This window comes from Gavia stellata, chromosome 1 (assembly GCF_030936135.1).
Source record: "Gavia stellata isolate bGavSte3 chromosome 1, bGavSte3.hap2, whole genome shotgun sequence".
Lineage (NCBI taxonomy): Eukaryota > Metazoa > Chordata > Aves > Gaviiformes > Gaviidae > Gavia > Gavia stellata.
The window spans coordinates 59,844,387-59,865,278 of NC_082594.1; the positions used below are offsets into that span (position 1 = coordinate 59,844,387).

At 39.8% G+C, this 20,892-nt stretch overlaps 1 protein-coding gene across 1 annotated transcript in view; it reads left to right on the plus strand.

The window, feature by feature from the left end:
- The window catches only part of PCCA (propionyl-CoA carboxylase subunit alpha), a 302,331-nt gene that overhangs the window by 187,086 nt on the left and 94,353 nt on the right, over positions 1 to 20,892 (plus strand). The window contains exon 19 of the mRNA XM_059832438.1: positions 1,252 to 1,354. Within this exon, the coding sequence (XP_059688421.1) occupies positions 1,252 to 1,354 (103 nt within the window). The remainder of the gene's footprint in view (positions 1 to 1,251; positions 1,355 to 20,892) is intronic.

Sequence of the window (20,892 nt, forward strand, 5' to 3'; positions counted from 1 at the left end):
TCTGGAGGTCTCACAGGTGCTTCTCCCTGTTGATTCCACAGGGAACCTGAGCACTCCCTTTGGGGAGCTGTGGTTCACTGGGCATCTGAATCCTCAGGAGGATGCATGTGGCATAATGCAAAGATGTGTTTTCAAGTTTTAAGACTCTGAAGGCTGCGGTAAAATGGTGTAGTAAGCTCTATAATGTAGAGTGGATGAACATTATAGCAGAAATTATCCTTAAGAAGAGACCTACAGGTGGTGAACTTATTATTTCTATAGATTTCTTATAGAGAATCTAAACATGTGTAAGAGTCAGTGTGGAAGCCAAGCTATAGCAAAATAATGTGTCTTTGTTTTAATGGAGTTTAAGCTCCACCTTCATACCTTCTCTTTAGGCTACATGGTGCTTGCTGATGGCAGCTACTCATCAGAAAAGTTGTAGCATACCTTTGGACACCAGTTGTTACAATAAAGTGGAAGAGACTTGAGAAGTTAGGAAGAGGAAGCTGAAATTGTATATATATTTAAATAAAATAGTTGAAAATTGCTTGTTTCACTCTGAACTTCCAAGAATGGAGACTCCGGTCTCATTCCTTTGCTGTCACGTGTGCTGCTTTAAGCTAAAGTTGAAAAGATTCAGGTTTCTTGTATTACCTGATAACTGGTGCAGCCATAGGATGCTGCAGGAATAGGTATAATCCTGCATGTGGGCTGTGATGATATCTCATTATTTTTTCAGTTTGTTTGAAGGGCTCTGTGGATGAGGTACTCTAAAATGTATATTAATTAATTATAAAATTAATTATATTACTTGTTTGGCTGAATCTTTTGTCTGTAATTGGCCTTTACTTAAGGTTTACTGAGAATGAGATGAAAGAAATAGTGATTATATTTTGCCCTTAAAGAATGCTCCAGCTATCACTGTTGCTATTCTCCTGCCAACCCACTTTCTCATCTGCTTTTCATCCTGTTTGAGCTAATTCTGCAGCAAGCGCTGGCTGTATTCAAGAGCCTCCTATAACTTTATCAGCGTACCCAGTGTGTCAAGGCAAATCTAGAAAGAAAGTAGAGTGTATTTTCTCCTTATATACCATTTGACAGAAAATGTATTTAGGTGGTTTTTTTTTTCAGGTATGCTCTCCAACTGTGTCTATAGATTAATGACATTATACCCTTCATGACCATCCTATGAGGCAAGCGGTTCTGGTTAAAATGGGAGAAGCATGATATCTCTCTTAAAAATTCTTCTTCTGTCTGTTTCTTTTTTAGAATTCCTATTGCTAAATCAAAGAGAAGTAGCTGGGAGCTCTCTGTGCGTCTAGGAGATGGAATTTACCCGGTTGCAGTTTCAAAGGATGGCTCATCATTTTCTGTGAGTTCTGCTCATTTTCTAAGAAATTCGATGCATTGAGTCAATGTGTATTATCTTGGGCACCTACTAAAATTCTCTGTCTGTTCAGTGACCAAACACAGATGTTTGTTTTGACTTTAGTATGCATTGCTGTGAATTACAAAACAAGACTCTCTATGTTAATTAAGTAGTGCTAGTGTACAAAGATTTTTCTCTGCTCATGCCTGTGGAACATTTTTGTATCTACTTGTTTATTAAATTAGTTTTCTAACTAATGACCCCGTTCAGTGTCTTGTTCAGAAGTAAGGTCTTATGCTCCATTGTAGACATTTGAGAGCAAGAAACTAAGTGTCATGTCAACAAAAATTACATTAGCTTAAGTTAGTGATTAAAAAAACAAATCAAAGAACCAAGCAAGTTGAATGGGTAATCATACTGGAATGGAATTATTTAGCACCTCAGCGGTAAAACTGTATGTGGTCTTAGTAAAATGCCAGTGTTTCAAGATGTGGCTAGGTCACTTCAGATGAATGGGTATAAACTATTGTTTTTACAAATATGCTAAGATAATTACTTAAGCACTTAATGTTGTCAGCATGAAAGGCAGAAAGACAGACCATGACAGTAGAAGAATGGTAATGCTATGTTCAGTAGTTCAGCTGTTCAGCAGAATAAAGCCAAGGTGCAAGCTGGTTGAATTGGAGTATTGAGAAGGTAGATTTATAGAGAGAACTACTTTTTAAGTCTGTTAATGGTAATTCCACAGCCAAACTGGGACTTCTTTTTTTTTTTTTGAAAATAGACAGTTGACTTACATAGTATCTGTTGACTCTTTGGTAAAAGTTTTCAAAAGGGTCAGAAGAAGTCAGTCTTTCTTAGAATCATTGAAAAGCAGGGCTATGAGGAATCCCAGAAGTCCTCTAGTTTACATCTGACAGCTGTTTACTCTTCTTGTGTGTCTTCACTGAAGAAACTTCTGCAACAACTGCTCCGTGACATTTTTTATAGTCGTGATGGTCATACCTATATTGCATTCAGAATCATGAGACTTCTTTGAAAAAGGACATTTAAATTAATATTTCATATAATGAAGACAGTATTGTCTCAGTGATTCACTTTTGCTTTGCTCTACTGAAATTTCACTGTAAAAGACATAATTTTCAGTTGAAACTAGTCATCTTTTTAGGTGGTTATTTTCACTTCTGTGACTTGAGGTAATGAAAACCTAGCTTTTTTAAAAAAAATCTTTTCGTTGACCTAACTGGGGCAAGAAGATGCCTAACCAATATCCTTTTTAATACTACTTTTCTCTCTGTCACCCTGTATTTTACATGTACTCATAATGAATGTGACAGTATGAATAGAGAGCAGGGATACTTTCTGCTCCATGTGGATCATAGGTGCGCCGTAACAAGCATGTGGAGAAGATCAGTTGTTGTGGTCAGCACCTTTAAAAATTTTCTCTTGCAAGTGTACTACTTTAGTGTGAAAGAAGGTGGTCATTTTAGTTGTAGTGTTTCTTTTAGAAAGAATTCCAGGAGGTCTTGAACAACTCTTTACTCAGTACCTAATATATAGTGTTGCTCCATGGCACTGACACTCACCCTGCTTGTGGAATGGTGCTTCAGGAGTGAAGGCCGTGTCTGCATGAAGCTTTTTACTGAATTGAATTTATAGAATGGCCCTAACAGGCATCCTGTAAACTTGGATGCAACCCATTGCTCAAACAATAAAACATCTCTGCCAGATTTCAGCCCGATTTAGAGTTGGACTGGCACTGGTTTGTGTGGCAGAAGTAGCCCTTCCCAGGAGTAGTCATTGCCCCTGGCCTTTCTACCTTTTTTGTTGGAATGTCACTATCTCACAGCGGTCAGCCTGGAGCTGCCTGCTGCTGTGAGGAAGGTACAGGGTGGCTGCCTGTCGCTGTGGGTGTTGCATAGGCCCTTTCTGCTGTGAGCTCAGAAATCTAGTGCCTGTAGCTGGACCTCCCCGAACTAGGAGTTTTGTTTAGCACAACTAATTACACAAGCATGTGTGCATACGTGCACATGTATTTTTTGAGAGATTTACTTCAGTTTCGTATAGTTACCTATGCTCTCACTTATACTTGCTTACATAATTCAATAAAGACACATCTTTAAATCAGACTGAGGAAAGTTTACAGACAGAGGAGGCCTAAGCATCCTTTTATGCTTTGTCTCTATTGATTGTGAAGGTAACTGAACATACAACATATCAACAATCGTGGTTAACAGGGGAGGTCCCAGACGACTGGAGGCTTGTCAATGTGACGCCCATCTACAAGAAGGGCCAGAAGGAGGATCCGGGGAACTACAGGCCTGTCAGCCTGACCTCGGTGCCGGGGAAGGTTATGGAGAGGTTCATCTTGAGGGCGCTCACAGGGCACGTGCAGGACAACCAAGGGATCAGGCCCAGCCAGCACGGGTTCATGAAGGGCAGGTCCTGCTTGACCAACCTCATCTCCTTCTATGACCAGGTGACCCGCCGAGTGGATGAGGGGAAGGCTGTGGCTGTTGTCTGCCTGGACTTTAGCAAAGCCTTCGACACCGTCTCCCACAGTATTCTCCTGGAGAAGCTGGTGGCTCGTGGCTTAGACAGGTGCACTTTTCGCTGGGTAAAAAACTGGCTGGATGGCCGAGCCCAGAGAGTTGTGGTGAATGGAGCGAAATCCAGTTGGCGGCCGGTCACAAGTGGAGTCCCCCAGGGCTCAGTTTTGGGACCGGTCTTGTTTAGTATCTTTATCGATGATCTGGATGAGAGGATTGAGTGCTCCCTCAGCAAGTTTGCAGATGACACCAAGTTGGGTGGGAGTGATGATCTGCTGGAGGGTCGGAAGGCTCTGCACAGGCTGGATCGATGGGCCGAGGCCAATTGTATGAGGTTCAACAAGGCCAAGTGCCGGGTCCTGCACTTGGGTCACAACAACCCCAGGCAACGCTACAGGCTTGGGGAAGAGTGGCTGGAAAGATGCCCAGAGGAAAAGGACCTGGGGGTGTTTGTTGACAGCCGGCTGAATATGAGCCAGCAGTGTGCCCAGGTGGCCAAGAAGGCCAACAGCATCCTGGCCTGTATCAGAAATAGTGTGGCCAGCAGGAGCAGGGAGGTGATCGTGCCCCTGTACTCGGCGCTGGTGAGGCCGCACCTCGAATCCTGTGTTCAGTTTTGGGCCCCTCACTACAAGAAGGACATTGAGGTGCTGGAGCGTGTCCAGAGAAGGGCGACGAAGCTGGTGAGGGGTCTGGAGCACAAGTCTTATGAGGAGCGGCTGAGGGAACTGGGGTTGTTCAGTCTGGAGAAGAGGAGGCTGAGGGGAGACCTTATCGCTCTCTACAACTACCTGAAAGGGGGTTGCAGAGAGGTGGGTGTTGGTCTCTTCTCCCAAGTGACTAGTGACAGGACAAGAGGAAATGGCCTCAAGTTGTGCCAGGGGAGGTTTAGGCTGGATATTAGGAAAAATTTCTTTACTGAGAGAGTGGTGAAGCATTGGACCAGGCTGCCCAGGGAGGTGGTGGAGTCACCATCCCTGGAGGTGTTCAAGGAACGTGTGGACGAAGCATTGTGGGACATGGTTTAGTGGGCATGGTGGTGGTGGTTGATGGTTGGACTTGATCTTACAGGTCTTTTCTGGCCTTAATCATTCTGTGATACAAGCTCGTATATGAGTCAGTCCTAGATTCCACTTGCAGCTGAGTAGCTGAGTTGTAAACTGCACTGTGTTTTTCCAGGAGGTATGAGCTCTGAGAAAGGATGCTGAATATGTAATGCTGTTGCTGCTTGTTTATCATTTTAATATACAGAAACTCATTCCGAACTATACCACAGTCCAAACCTGTCTCTCCGTTTAAATGGGACTGCTAAACAGCCCTGATGCCTTGCAGCAGTATGAGCATTACAGCTAGTATAAGCCCAGTTTGACAAGGCGTATATGGAGTGTGATTTCTAGTCCTTCGGTTTGTTATTCAAACAACAACAAATAACAAACGCAAGGGTTCCTGCTCATGTCCTTGCGTCCCTGCAGTATGCTACTGCTGTTACTTTCCACTGCTAGGTAAGGAGGCAGGAGCACCCCTGGGGAGCTGAGCACCCCCCGGTGTCATGGGTGAAGGGATGCCTAAGCAATAGGGAGGAAGTAGGGGTGCCAGGTAGGAGAGGCTGCGTGCCCTAAAGGTTGGGCCAGAGAGATTGGCGACAGAAGCTTTTGCATTCTGATTCTACTCTAACCAAGCCTGTATAGTTGGGGAGAGATAATTCCTTATTTATTTGTATCTGGAAAATCCCTTAGCTGGTAAAATAAATGATAGTATGTGGATTTCACTGCGTCCAGAGGTCTATCTCGCTTAAACCTTCAGGTATAGTGTATTAAAATTAACCCTTGAGCTTGGGTTTGTAAAAAGCAGGTAACTGTTTTTGAATATCCACGTTGTTTAGAGTTACACTTATTTTCCATTGTTACTGGATAAATAGCAGAGGACATGTTATTCTTTAATAATTTTCTTTTTGCTGGGGTTCTCCTGTGATTGTGCTGCAGACAAGAGAATGTAGTAAATACAGCACAGTCAAACATCTTCTGAATTCAAAGCTTTACAATGGAAAAGCAATTGCCTTAAAACTTCAAAGAAGAAAAGTCAAAGACTAGGAATGAGAAATCTTGTTTCTGATCAGGAGGTGTAACATACCATCAGAAAAAAAAATGGAGAAATTCAAAGCTTGCTTTATTAACTTTGCTGTCAGAAACACAAGCCTCACTTTTTGAACTTCTGCATTTACTTTTTGCTATTAAGTTGGTGTGACACAGGCTCCTGACTTTGTGGGTTGTGTCCCCTTGTGGCTTGTGACAAAGAGAGCTGAATCTGTGGTGCAGTTAGATAGCCCAGTGGGAGGGCCACCTTCACATTCCCCTTCAGAAGTTTACTCCTGCTGCAAACTGTGCATTGCAGCAGCAGTGTTCGCATCCTGATTTACTTTGTTTACCACTGGGACTCTTCCAACAGTGACTCCTTTCTTTTTTCCTTAACTCTTCTACTCTCGCCAGCCGAAACCTCAGCACCTCACAGTGTGCAGTGCTTTGCTCTCTGTGCAGGGAGTGTGAGCAGCAGGCTTCTCCGTGGTTCCTGCTGTTCGCGAGCAGATCATTCGTCAGCATCTCTCTCTATGGGTCATCTGTGGTTTTCTTCCTTTATCGTGAGAATCTTAATGAATTGTGCAGTGTTAACTCCTCTTTGCTGCTCCTTATTTTTCAGGACTTCGAGTTTTGTAGTCATCTATTTTTAAGCACTTTTTTTGTAACAGAGGTCCTTGATGCAAGCTGGCTTTAGGCCACTTTACAGGCTTTGCTTCCCCAAACTGAAGGACTTGGAAGATAAGTGGTCAAGTGTGAGCAATACTGTTTGCCTGAAGCAGCGCAAACAAAAATATTAGTTTTCTTGTTTCCAGTAGAGGTTAAAAACTTTTGTGAATCCTAATTGGATATTTTTTCTTTCAAAATAGAAGTAGCTCTGTTGTTATTCTGAAGTCAGCAACATACATGCTCATACTTAAGCATACTAGAATTTTCAGTATCAGACGGTCGTTTCTAGTGATACCCTATCAACATAACAAACACTTTCGCAATTAAAAGATTCTAATGACCTGACTTGAGAATTAAAATTTAGCAACTTTGGTGAGATCTGCTTGCTTGCGTACCAAGAACTCGCCAACTAAATTAATGTATATATAATTTATTCTTTTTTCTTTCTTCTTTGTCCCATATCTTAATTGCTAGAAGAATCTTTAAGCTAACTGCTTTGTCATATATATCCATTTAGTTCTTTGGAGAACAGATGGTCAGATTCTGGGCATTGATTAGTATTCTTCTTATGCTTAAAATTTTTCCTCTCGTCAATGGCGTTCAAGATCTTACAATCAATGTTACTGCTAAAATAGAATTTGAAGAAAGAATACCCTCCTTTGCATGAGACTAATGTAAACCAGCAACAAACAGCCCAGAAGCATCCTGCCACCAAACTGTGGAATCTTTTGTTTAGTTCAATTTCAGACAGGAATTTTTTTCATCTTGCCATTTTCAATTGCCAGTGTGGCTATGAAATGTGTTTATTTTGTTTTCATTGGTAATAAATACTTGATCCAGTTTTGCTGATGAAGGTTGGAGTCTGTTCTTTCTTTACAAAGCTTGAGTGTTCTGCAGAGTACCAAAGGGTGGGAGAGACAAAAGCAAATGGGAACCTGCATATATTGGGCAAACCTGGTAGCTGTGTGGTTTCCCTGCACTGTACTAAATTGACCTATCAAAGCCAGATGTCAGCCACCAAGGATGCTCTGGATCCATGTGATGGTGTCTTTGCCTATTTGCAGACTTCCACTCCTGGCTGCTCACAGCCACTGTGGAGTCCCTTTGCTAATGGTATGCTGGATGGGTATGCCCTCCCCAGCCGCATTGTGAGCAGCCCCTTAGCCACCGGTGCGTGTAGGACTTCAGTGTCATGGACAGCCATGAACTGACCTTCTCCAATGCAGATGGATTTTGTGTAGGTAATACACTTAAAATGTGTAATAAAAATAATAGCAAAGAATGTAAGTGGCCTGAGCAAGGGAGAACATAAATACATTGGACCAGGTGTCCAATAATAAAGTTCAATTTATTAGCTCCACCACTGTATAATTTTCATTCAACAAAATAAGGAAAGATAAGTAATTATGTGACTGTAGTGCAGTCTTTTCACTGCTATAACCCACACTCCTTACTTCCTTCAATGTTCTTCAGTTTTATTTTTCTGTTATGAATGTCACTCGAATTAGACAACTAAAGAATGGTTTGTATTAATATCTTTGTGGTAGAGGAAGTGGTAGAAAAGGGATGGGTCATCTTGATTTTTGTCTATACCTCTGCTTTCACAAAAGCAATGGGTGAATCCAAAGGCTCAAATGATGAATACCAGCAGTAAGTAATTACACTTTAGGAGATACAGTCATGTTTCTTTTTAAAGTTCGTTGCTCTATGCGTAGGTTGAGGACCTAATTTTAGTTCAACAAGGAATTTGTAGCTGTATTTTATGCAACAAACGGCATTCTTGAAAGCCTTTTTGGCATTATCCATTTTCTGATTCTTTGCTGTAGTGTAGGAATCCTCTGTCTTGAGAATTCTTTACTGCCTGTTTGCGTGATTTTGCTGTAAGTAACTGTTATTCTCCTTTTTCATGTTTGAAAACAACCCTTTCTGTTAGGGTTCTTCATCTCTGTAGTAGACGCATACCTTCCCAGACCACTTAGCCTCATCTTCTCATCTGTTCAGTTGACAAAGAATTTCCAGATGTTTTTGATTATAAAGTAGCTTCTTATCATTGAAGTTGTGGTGAATGAAAGTTGTTTGTTTTTTGTTTTTTTTTAAGCATAAGGTGAAATAGTTCAGAAGTTACTTTGAGCAAATGGAAATTTGATATATTTCCAGAGGGACCTGTATAGGTCAGATACTGAATAAGAGGAGTAGAGAAAGCTTAATTACTTTTTTTCAGTTTGCTACTAGAACGGGCTACCATTTTCACAAGATATTGGATCACTTACTAAATTCAAATTTAAGAACAGGTAAATATAGCACAGGCATAAAATCTCTACGGAAAAATTTGTGAAGCTTGTTCAGCCCAATGAGAAATTGATTAATTAATGTTTTTAACAATTTTTAGGAAAAAGCAATGTTTTTTTCCCCTATCTTTTTCAAGAGAAGTAAAGAATTTATTAGATATCTGTGTAGGTGGAAAACTGGCCTGAGTGCCCCTTAATATTTGCAGGAGAAAACCTATTGTATAGTACATAAATGAGAGCATAAAAATACAAATCTAAGGCATTACTGTCATTGTTATTTGAATACATGCTGTATCATCAGCATAGAGTAGATAAGTAGTAATCTGTATGCTTTAATTTAGTTAGTGAATTCATGTATATCTGGTTATGATTAAGCTTTGACTTCAGATTAAAAGGTAATAAACATTTAATTAGGAGAACTCTGCTGTATTCATTTGCTGTAAAACTTGGGTAAGCTGATTTTAAAATTACTTTGGGAAATATTTTCTTTGTTTTGTAAATTCTCTTCAGGGAAAATGCTTAAGAAGAAATGTTTCACAAAAATCCGACTAGATGCAGCTGAAGTGTGCAAAGCATCGAGTGTAAAAAGGAGTAGCGTAATGTAAAGTCAGAGTAACGATACAGAAAGTTGCTGTAAGCAAACTTAGTCCACATTTAATTCCTTGAACACAAATGTGAATGGAGCAGGATCATAATTCAGTGCATATTAAGTTCTGTCTTTCCAGTAGTCCATGTAGAAGAGAATAACATTGCCCAGCCCTATCAGTATAAAATTAATAATCTTGTTAAGAGAATCGATAAAATACCAGAGTTATTATTACTAGTATTTTACATTTCTGGTATGCTTCAGGCACATAATAATATATAACTAATTGGTCATATAAAAGAAATATGAGGGCTGTATTAATAGGGATGAAAAGCAAATACCTGTAGGAATTGAAACAATAAGAGGGGTAGCCAGTGGAGGTACAAATTAATATATATCCCCAGGAGCAGTAAATGAAGATTTTTCTGGTTAGTCTAGTTCTAAATATATATTGTTAATATTGGAATGTTATGTATGTTATATTGTTATATGTATTGAATAAAATATACTGTTATTCCAATGTCCTATATTAGTTTGAATGAAGGGGAAGTGCACGTGTAAACGCGCAAGTGGAGGTGGCAGATCAGTTAGGTAATCCTTACAGCTGTAAACAGAAAACTTTTCCTGCCTTTTTCCAAGTGGTTTATATTTTTCTTGCAGAGTAGCACACACATTCTCCATTGCAGTACACATGCAGTTGTGCAAACAACTCTTCATTACCAAGTTCTGTAGGTTGTATGCCTATAGAATCTATTGTTCTAGAGGTTGTGTACCTACTTTTACTCTTGATTCAGGTTCAAATACAGAATATTTTCTGTTTGTAAGACTGATGTGTTTTGTATAATGGCATTTTAATGTGGTACGCATAAGCTAGCCCTGTGGAGAGAGCAGAACCTATGGTTTCCACCCTTGCAGAGCACTACCGTTATCACTGGGCTATAGTAGTGCTCCTACTTGTTGACTGACTCTGTGGCTTTATGTATCCTGTGTTTCTTTCTGTACAGTGGCAGATTTACTGGAAGGGTAGAGGCTGCCCCATCCTATCCTGATGGGGTGGGGACATTTTCTCCTGGGAGGCAAGCACCGTGTGCCTGAATCCTTCAAATCTGAGGAGAGCATTGATCCTTGTGTTCTGACTTTGTGGGCAAGTGCTTTAATTGCTGTGTTTCTGTGGCTGCTGACACTGTGTTTTTTAAATGAAAGTGGCCTTGGCCTCAGTATCTTGTTGTGAACTCAGTGTTTCTGGTATGCATTTCCACTCTGCTGCATTGAATCTCTTAGAGAATTTAGATGCTGGGACACATTAGATGAGATAGAGGTAAAAATGCTTAGGTAAATATTAAGTATACACATATAATATTTGTATGTACCTGTGTTAAGTGTGTTTGTGTACTAAGCAAAAAGAGAAACAGAATGTATCTGGATTGCATGTTTTTTAATTACCGCACCAGTTTAGCAGTAAGTATGTGTAAGGGACTGGTACAATAGGTGCATGTTTGCTTTGTAAAGAGAGATTTTTGGTGTGGGTTTGTATATCTCGGATTAGTTTATTCACATAAACTCCATAAACATCTAGAGAAAATATCTACAAGGTTGAGAACTAAAAATTATATGAAAAGTAATGAATTAATTGTGTCATTTTAAATATGCTCTTCCCTCTATGTCAGGGCAATGTAATAGCTTGGTTATAGTAGTTTTTGGAGATTTGTACTTCTGCCACAAAACTCACAGTAATATATGGTCTGGCACTGGTACATAGCCTACAAGAAATGTTTATAAAGAAAATGCAATGAAAGGTCTGAAATGCTAAAATGTAAAATATTTTAAAAGCAAGCGTGGTCAGTTTGCATGTTTATTTTCCTTGTGTTAGCATCAGACTTCTCTTCATTGTTTTAAAGCATAGTTCTTAGAAGGCAGAGGAGCTAGATTTTTACAATGATTAATGCTAAATTACCTAATGAAGAGTTTTACCCACACAGGTGGCTTCATAGGATGAATTCCTGTGGTATGAAAATGGTCACTATGTTCTGGATCATGGGTCATGATCCAGTGATTCCAGGAATTCCAGTGAACAATAAACTGAAATATCAATTAAGTATCTGTAACAATTCACAGCAATAGCATACCATTTTCTTTCTTCAGAAAGTCTTGTTTCTGGCATAACAGCATTTAATGTGTCCTGTCACCCTTCCAGTCCTTCTGTGGTCTTTTGGTGTAAGACTGAAAACTCCTTGGGGCACGGGTGTTGTCTTCAACTCGTTTGTGCCATGCACACTTCAGACCCTGCACCACAATATTCATATCATTGTTTTCTAGTTTCTAAAAACACTGCTTACACGAGCATCATTTGCATGCTTTTCTTTACCATTGATTTTGCATCCAACAAAACTGGAAAGAAAAAGCCCAAACAACTCCTCCCTGCCTTCAAAACCCCCTACAACTTCCCAGTCTCCCCTCCCCAAATTTTGTAGAATGAATAGATTAAAAAATGTTGTGAGCTCCTCCTGCTGGTTCAGCAGTAGCAATAGTTAGATTTAAAAGCATGCTAATGTAATGTCAAGAGCCTGGCTTATTACCACAAAAGCCATAGTTAACTCTGCACCTCCTGGATGGTGTTTCGTCTTTAATTCTGTTCTCTGAGCAATTCTCAGCACATTTAATATTCAGTATGACAGGCTACTTTGGGATCTCTTGATGCTTTGGCATAGGGGGGACCTATAAGGTTGTTGCTGCTTTGAGTTGCTTTCTTAGCTCTAAATTTCTTTGCTGCTTTTTTCCCCCCTTTAATTTAATTTTTAAGTAAGCCAGACTATTAACATTACTTTAATGTAGCTTTTATGGCTCATGAAAAATAATGCTGCTGTAGTGGATAGATGTGCGTCAGCTGTGACTAAATGTTTTGATGTAGTCTTCTCAAAAGATAGACTAGAAGAGCTTTCCTTTGAAATATGTGAAGCAGTTTTAGACACAGCTTCTCAGATGGATCTAATTAGTCTTTCATACAGACTGGATGTCCGTTTGTTGCAGCTGAATTCTCATTTCATTCACCCATAACTAGAAACACCTCGCTTCAAACGTGTTTCTTCAAAGAAAGAAGGGTTTAGGGTTCCATGTTTTACTGCTTTTTGATGTTGGTTTCCCTTTAACTGAGAAGACCTTATGTTTATACAACTGTTATTATTAAGAAAACATAGCTTTGTTCATGAGAGTTCATTTGGTATCAATGTTGGCTATTGGTAGGAGTCGGAGATCTGTGGAAATAGATCTTGCTATATGAGACTAGTGGGACAGCTGTATGTCTGGCTATTAAGCTTGTTGTGAGGAAGATTTGAATGCAAGCAGGATGTTCTAATAAAGCCAGGGAACCTGGGTTGTGGGAGGATGAAAATGAAGCTTAGAGGTACAAACGATCAGGCTCATCAATGGATAGCAGTCCTATTTATTATTTGTATACAGTAGTCACCAAAGAGACATTGTACTCTTCCCCATTTTAGGATACGTTTACATGGCACAGTTCAGTACGGTACAAAGGAACCTATGCTGGCTAACCTAGTTTGGGCAGTGTTGTGTTAATGCAGCTGTACTGCTCCTGGTTGAACTAACTTGTTTAGAGCTGGCATGCTCAACTCCATGTGACACTGCGTTGTGCCATGTCGTAACACCTCTGCAACAAAGAATATTGTGGAAGCTGTAATAATAAGTGTCTGATTGATCAGAGTAAAATATTCAGTGAATGGTACTTGGATACTGCTATGGTTGATGCTTAAGGAAAATGAGTGGAAGGAAGGCAAGGTGACAGGTGCTCTGCCTGTGTCTATTCCCCACTGGCTGCCTTGCGGTCATGATGCCCTTTAGACTAAGGGGAGTTAGTTTGCAGAAACAGGCTGCTTGTGCTGCCTTTAATTCTCTGCTCCCAGCAATGTAGCTGAGTTGGTTTTGCCTTTGGCAATTGCCATTCACCTCTTCTCCCTGTCAGGGGAAGGACAGTCCAGCCCAACTGCCTCAGATGGTGGCACCTAGCACACGTTGATAAAGAGAGGAGAGTGTGACGTGGTGGGCTGTGAGCAGTCTGGCATTAGTGGAACTGGCTGGTCTGCAGGGTTGTCTCCGGGTCCCTGTTACTTGTCCACATCAGTAACTCCAGCAAACTTGCATGTCTGCTAGGAAACTCTTGCTACAATACTTGTTCCTGCTCGTAGCCTCACCCAGCCATTTCCTCCATTTGCCTCTCACCATGTTGCCCTCCTTTCTTAAATCCTTTGCTTGTCCACAGACTGCTTCACGTTCCCTGTTTGTCCTGCCAGCAAGCAGGTCTGGGTCTGCTGTGCAGTCACGCACATGCAGGTTGGTCAGCCCAGCTGCTGGGTGACAACCAAATTGTCCTTGTCTGTCCAAGAGCCGAATGGGGCACTCATTTTGTTCTCTGTGCAGCTTCTCATTTTCATAAAACTTAAAGGGATTTTAATATGTTTGGTTAATACTGACCGATCAGTGGGTTCAGAAGTTGAGTGGGTGGTGGGGATTTAGAGGAGGGACTCACAAATAAACAGTGCATTTTGTTTAACCGCTTTTTTCCTTCCAAGATCAGGCTAAAGGTATTGTTATTGAAACGGTTAAGAAAGAACAAGGTTGTTCTGAATGCTGGAGGAGGGAAATGTTTTTAAATTATTAAAAATGGATTGCATCCCTGTCTGTGGCTCATATAAAGAATAAAAAAAGGAACCTGATTTAAGTAGTCATAACCTACTGCCAATGGTTTATTTCATTTTACAGAGAAAATCTACAGATCTCAAGGACATACACTAAATTGAAATCAACTGGAAACCAAAATAGACCTATAGCTCCGTAATGCTAGAATTATTTCAGGTAATATTGTATGCACAAGTCTTTATTTCAAAGGTTGTTATTGCAGTTCCAAAATCACTCAGATTTAAGGAATGCCAGATGTCAGGTGTGCATTTTGCAATAGCGTTAACTATGTGACTGAATGCAGAATCCCTCCGCTGTTCAATGTGTTATATAGGCCGGCTCTGGGCGTTTCCCATAGTTTGTGTAGTGATGGGGACTGTTGTCTATAGACCTTTGTTTCCTTTGTTGTGAAAATGAATGAGAGGCAATGTAGGAGGAGAGGGTAAGGAAGAGAAGGGTCAGTCTTGTGGTTAATGGGGCTGTGTGTTGACTTCTATCTCTGCCTCTGCCGAAGTTTTTCAGAGGTGCTAGCCAAATCTTTAAACCGTACTTCCCATAAATGCAATCAGTTTTGTATGCTCTTCATTCTCTGGGCCTCAAACTTTGCATTAGAATCAGTCATGGAAATGCTGAATACTTACAGCTGCTGGGGAAATCACTGCTATCAGAACATTTAAAGTTCCAAAGCAAAGTACTCTGCAGTATCAGGTTTCACATGCATCATCTATTTAGTAGGATCTTTTTAAACTGTAATCTCTTGATGTCTCACCTCTACTAGATGGTGTGAGATGATGGGAATGTGGTGAAAATAAGCTGATGTTTCTCTAACCTGAAAGAGTGAAATACTGTGTGCTAAGGGAAACATGAAAAGTATGATGAAGAAAACAATACTTCTATCTGTAGACTAAGACTTGAGTAGCATGCAGTAAGCCTACCTGAACAATTTGGAGACTAGTTGCATTAATGAGTATTGTTCAGTAATGTGTCCACAGCATTTGAATCTGTTTAAAATATGTATACAAATGAGATGAAACCAGGTAGTGCTTCATATCTCAAATTTTATCAGTTCTTGATATTCACATTCACATAAAGTTACGTCTGAATTTAGCAACTCGTGTATGTGTGTGAGAGAGAGAGAACTCCTTAGTTCTTATGTAATAGTTCTTCCCCCACCCCCGATTTCTTTGTAATGTAATGCTTATACTCTGAGGATTTGTTAGCTGGGTTGGATCCACTACTGTCATTGTGTGGAACTTTGCAGTGAGCTCATTGCGTGGAACTTTGCAATCAGCTGAGAGTGTAATTGCTGGTAAGAGTGCCATTTTCTGCGCAGCACAGTAATAGAAATGAACAGTAAAGGCCAAGAATGAGTTTTATTCCAGACTCAATTTCTAAAGGGTGGCCAAGCATTCAAAGGTTGTGCCTTCTGCGTGTTTGCTTCTTTTTGCTCACTACTACTAATGTGTCGTTTCTCAAGTTCTGCCTCTTCCTAGCTTGTCTCTTTGTTCTGGTTTCATTCGTCTAGCTAGTCTTAGTTTTCACCCCTTGGTCTTCTCGCCTGGTCTGTGCTCATTGTCTGGCCAGTCTGAGTCTCCCCTTTGGACTTCCACATCACTTAGCAATCAGTCTTGGTTCTCTTCTACAGTACCTTCTCCCATGTAGCTGTGCACTGCTCCACGGGCCTCCAGACTTTCATCCATGTATTGGTCCTTATTTCCATTTTCCTTTCCTAGGGCCTCAGCATTGTTTTTGCTTGTCCCATTTCTTTTACCTTACTATTTGTCTGGCTAGTCCTTTTTCTAAGATAACTCTCTCACTCCTTAGATAGTTCTCTCTTTTTCTTCATCCTATGCTTCTAGACCCTTCTTCCTTGCACAATTGGTGCATGCTTCCATCTCTTCCATTCTCTGAATTAGGTTTCATGTGTTTCTGTTACCACCTCTGTTTCCTTTCTCCATTTTTATTCTTCTTGCTCAGTGAGGCTCCCACACCTTACTTCTTGCTCCAAATTTTCCTCTGTCTTTTCTGCACCTCCTTCACTTACACTTCCAATCTTTGTTCCAGTCATCTTTCTCCAGTCACAGGGCCCACAGTGTCCAGTTCTTGTTGCTTGTGTGTTGGTTATACTGCTGCTTCTTCCTTTGGTGCTCATCCCTAGCAGAAGTAAGCATTGAAACCACAGAGATGACAGTTTTATTACGTTTATACCTGACCTGGTATTCCACAGTCCAAAACCACAATTTCAGGGGAAGCCGTGTTCAGCCCTGGGCTGGTACATGTTAAATACAAGGAAGTGTCTTCTAGAAACGTGACTGTGAAGTGTGGCAATCTACAGATGTAGGTAGGATTTGTTTTTTGAAATGCATAGAACTTGTTCAAAGTTGTGCAGTTTGCAGGAGCTTGGTAGACGTGCATTCCAGCAGTTTCACTTGCCAGGCAGATTTTCAAGCCTCTATTCCAAATCATAAAGGATATGTTGCAACCTTTCATAGAAAAGTCAAGAGAATATAATATGGCCAAAAATGTATTCTTGTTCTGTGTCAGAAATGGCTGCATATTTCTCTCTGAAATTCCCCCTTTCTGAAATCACTTCTAAATGACTGTTCAGCCTGAATAGAGTTCATCTGAGTTGTAAGAAACTGAAAATACAGTGTGGTGATGGGAGGAGTCAGACAACTTTGGCACTAAGGCTCTTCCCTTCCCCCTCATGCCGTAGCTCTGTGTCCCAGACCCATGCCTTTTGGCAAGCTCTTCCTCTGCTCCTCCCGTGCTCCTTCTGTCTTAGTTCCAACCTTGTCTTTCTGTTGTGGCTGCCCTCTTGTTTCCACCATCTAACCTCTATCAGCTGTTTCCTTTATTGCTGTAATCACTGTGTATTTTCACACAGTGACCTCTTTGTCACTGTTGGAGCAGCCCAGCTGTTTGATGCTAAGAGACTAGTTTGCATGTAGTTTTATCCCATTTTAATTTAATATTTTCTCCTAGCTGATAGGGGAGGAGGGAAATAATTTAATGAAAAGTGTGTGTGGTTAAACTGGCATCTTTATTTTGATGATGGTGAACTTTGTATATTAATTTATAACGAACACACTTTTGAGTAGTTTAGGGTCTTTTATATTAGTTTTATCATCTGAAGTCTCAAAGGAAAGCTACATTGATGGTCAATCAGCATAATAGAATCATAGAATGGTTTGGATTGGAAGTGACCTTTAAACATCATCTAGTCCAACCCCCCGCCATGGGTAGGGACATCTTTCACTAGATATGGTTGCTGCTCAAAGCCCCATCCAACTCGACTTTAATAGGCAATAAGTAAGAATGAAGACCAATTTTGTTCTTTGAATACATCTGCAATCCAACCTGAACCAAAGGTGATTTAAAGTTGCTCAGGCTGACCCTGCAGAGTATGAATACTCATTACTTGGTTTGTTGTAATTTATGTCATAAATCCCAATTCACAAGATGTGGTTTTGCTTTGTAAAAATGTGCTTGAAACAACTGAAATGCTAGATGGCCTCAAGAAGAACTGCTTTTGGGAGCATTACTGAGTGGGATCTTTTGAATCTGTTGAATTCATGTTCCCAACAGAAGCTGTTTCAATAGCTAAGGGTGTGCCCCAGAAAGTTCAACATTAGTAATGCTTTCCAGAATAGGTGGGAAATTATTCTGAAAATGGCAGTAGGAAGTATGTTTGATGTTACACACAACTCTGGCATTTTTCAGTCATTTGGCACTATTAATCTGCTTTACTAGATCTGCCTAGCTCTTTCTGTGGATATGTGCTGGTTTTGGTTTTTGTTTTTTTTTTTTTAATTCTTCAGCTGGAATTTTTTAATGGTTTCTATTAGTTTATCATTTTAGCAAGTTTACTTCTGGTACAGTTAGCAGAAGAGATTAACAGATGAAATTACTTCAGAGTATAAATTCTCATTTGGTCTTCTAGGTTATATTTCAGCTCTATTGTATGCTCTCCTAATTACCAGCGTGTATCAGTACTTGAAATCAGAATTTTAAAGCATGTATTATTCATCTTCTCTAGATCAGAGTTAAATCCAACATGGGCTGACATGTTAATATTTTTTTTTTCAAAATCTGATAATGTTGTATTTCCTCTCTCATTTAGGCCTAATTATCTTTTTAAAATATTAAATCAAGAATTTTTTTAATCCACATGACATAGTTTGGTGGATTTTTCAATTAAGCTATTGTTGGTGGTCTCTCTTTTTTTGTTAAAACAGCAGTAGCCTGCATTGTGTTTTGAACTGGAACATAGCGCTCCATTTCTGAACCTGTATCAGTGGTGCCTGTCATTGGCACCAGTACTGAAGAAAGCTCAATGCAAATTTTGCAATTTGGTCTTATCACTAAGAAATGTCTGAAGAGTAAATAAAAAGCACAGGTAACTGGCAGCAATAAGATTTAGCTACAGCTTCATGACTTGGAATAACCTCTGAGTATATCTTACTATGTTAAATCTTTTTCTTGTTAAGTAATGACATTAAAAACCAATCTGTGCAAAGCACGTAGGAGATTAATTAACATTGGGAAGAAAAGAGATGTCTGAGCCTTTCACCTGTAAGGTACCCTTTATATCCAGCTGAGTTTGCCAGCGTTTATTGCTATTTGTCATCTTCCCCAACAGGTATCGTGGTATTTTTTTTCCATGCTGCCCTTTATACTTTGAATGACTCCCGTAATGCCAATAACATGTGTTAGTCTGTTATCCTCTCCTACTGAAGGCTTTAAATATTTGTTTGGCTTAAGAAAAAGAATAGAGACACATTCATTTAACTGGTGTATAATTCCTTTTAGAAACAATTAATTTAAGGGAGAATTAATGAAGATAGAATGTCTATTCCCAAGTTTAAGGATGTTGTAAATACAGAGTTAAGGCTTATCTGTTATGATGCTTTTCATGTAACTGTTATTTACAAAGAGGGTGTTCATTATTTTCTGCTAAAGCAAACACACACAAGGAGACTTCTACATATAGCTTCGATATGGCTTTATGGTGCACGTCTGTGGGTGGTCTTTACCTATGCAAGTAGTCATCTTGGCTTGCAGTGTTTGATTTGAAGGAATGAAATGGGTTACGTAGACAAGGACTCTTAATGAATGGTTTCCTTACGTGGTGATCATTAGGGCATGATGGAACTGTCTGGTTTCTTTCAAATGTTGTCATTTAATTTTTTGCTGATGATAATGATATCTGATTTGCAAGAAAGGAATGGCAGGGATCATTTTGTTTGTGCCAATATTGTATATTGATGCTTCTTGTATGTTTTTTACATGGATGTTCACACTTGTGTTTTTATCTTTAAATTTTTGGTATATGGGTTTTAAGAGCACACTTCTATAAATGTGTGCATCCTATTTAATCATATTTTAGCACATTATTAAAAAAGCGTAGCATTATTACTGTTTCATAGTATCTTAAATCTCTCAATCAGGGAGAACTGCATTTTCTTTCTTCTTTCCCTGGTTGCACCTTTTGGCCTTTCTAAGGAAGTATGTTTTGTGTAAACAATCTCTTGGGTTTAGATAACCTTGAGCTTCAGTGCTGTAGGAATTCTGCCCTTAGTTGCATGCTGTCCTTTAACTTATATGGAAACTTTTTCATTAGCGCAGTCTGCTGTGGAAAACTAGGATGTTTTTTCTCCTTGTTCCAGTGTAAGGCATCTGCGTTTAAAACAGTAGGGATAATCTCAATTTTGATTGCATGCATCCAAGGCTAAGAAATATTTGTTGGACTAATAGTGGTGGTTGAAGTATGTCTTACTTTCAAAGAAGTGATTTTTGCAACACTAGGGATAAGACATAAATTTTTTTATTGTTCTGGGCTTGAGGTTTTTGTTTCTTTAAATTTAAGGGTAATAGTATGGTTTTATTAAATTATTCTGCATTATGTTGCATGACAGAGGAAATGGGGCTTTTATAGATGTAGGCTATTGACGGTTTAGATACCAGATCTAACACAATGAAATGGCTTATTAGGATCATGGAAAGCTCTAAAATTCTTGCACTGTTACTGAAACTTCATGGTACATGCAGCTTTATAATTTTTTTATCCATTTTACTGGAAATAAGTGATCGGTGGTTTTAAATGAATGAGAAAGTATTTAAATGTTCCTTTATTGGTCATTGGTTGCTGATTGGTAAAAGGATTCTAATGATACCAGAGTCTTTCTCTTCTCACTGAGAAACTGCTGATTGTCTGGCACTTGTTACTTCATGGATCAGAAGCGTGTGGGTCTTGTAGGAAAAGCCTGCCCAAGGTTTCTCTCCACAGAAACAAACTTTATTTTTCCCCGAAGTGCTTCAGCATGCAAGGTTTTGTAGGAACTGTATGATTCCATATTGAAAAGCATATACAATGCCTACCTTAGTTAAAGCATGCCTGAATTACTGTCTTTTTTCAGTTGTCCCCAGATTCCTGAGTGACAATGAAAAGAAAGACCATTATAATATTTCAAATTGATTGTAGGTAGTGTAGTTTGCTGTCTCCATGCCAAAGATGAGATCCAGCCTCATCAGTGAAAGAGCTCTTCTGGTGGCTGGTATCTGTCTGCCTAATGTCAGCATCCGTACATCACTCTGCTTGTAGAAAAACAAAGACCCAGTTGAGTGTGAAGACCACAAGGCACTCGACACCCCCTACTCTGGTCTGGCTTGAGTCCAGGGAACAGGA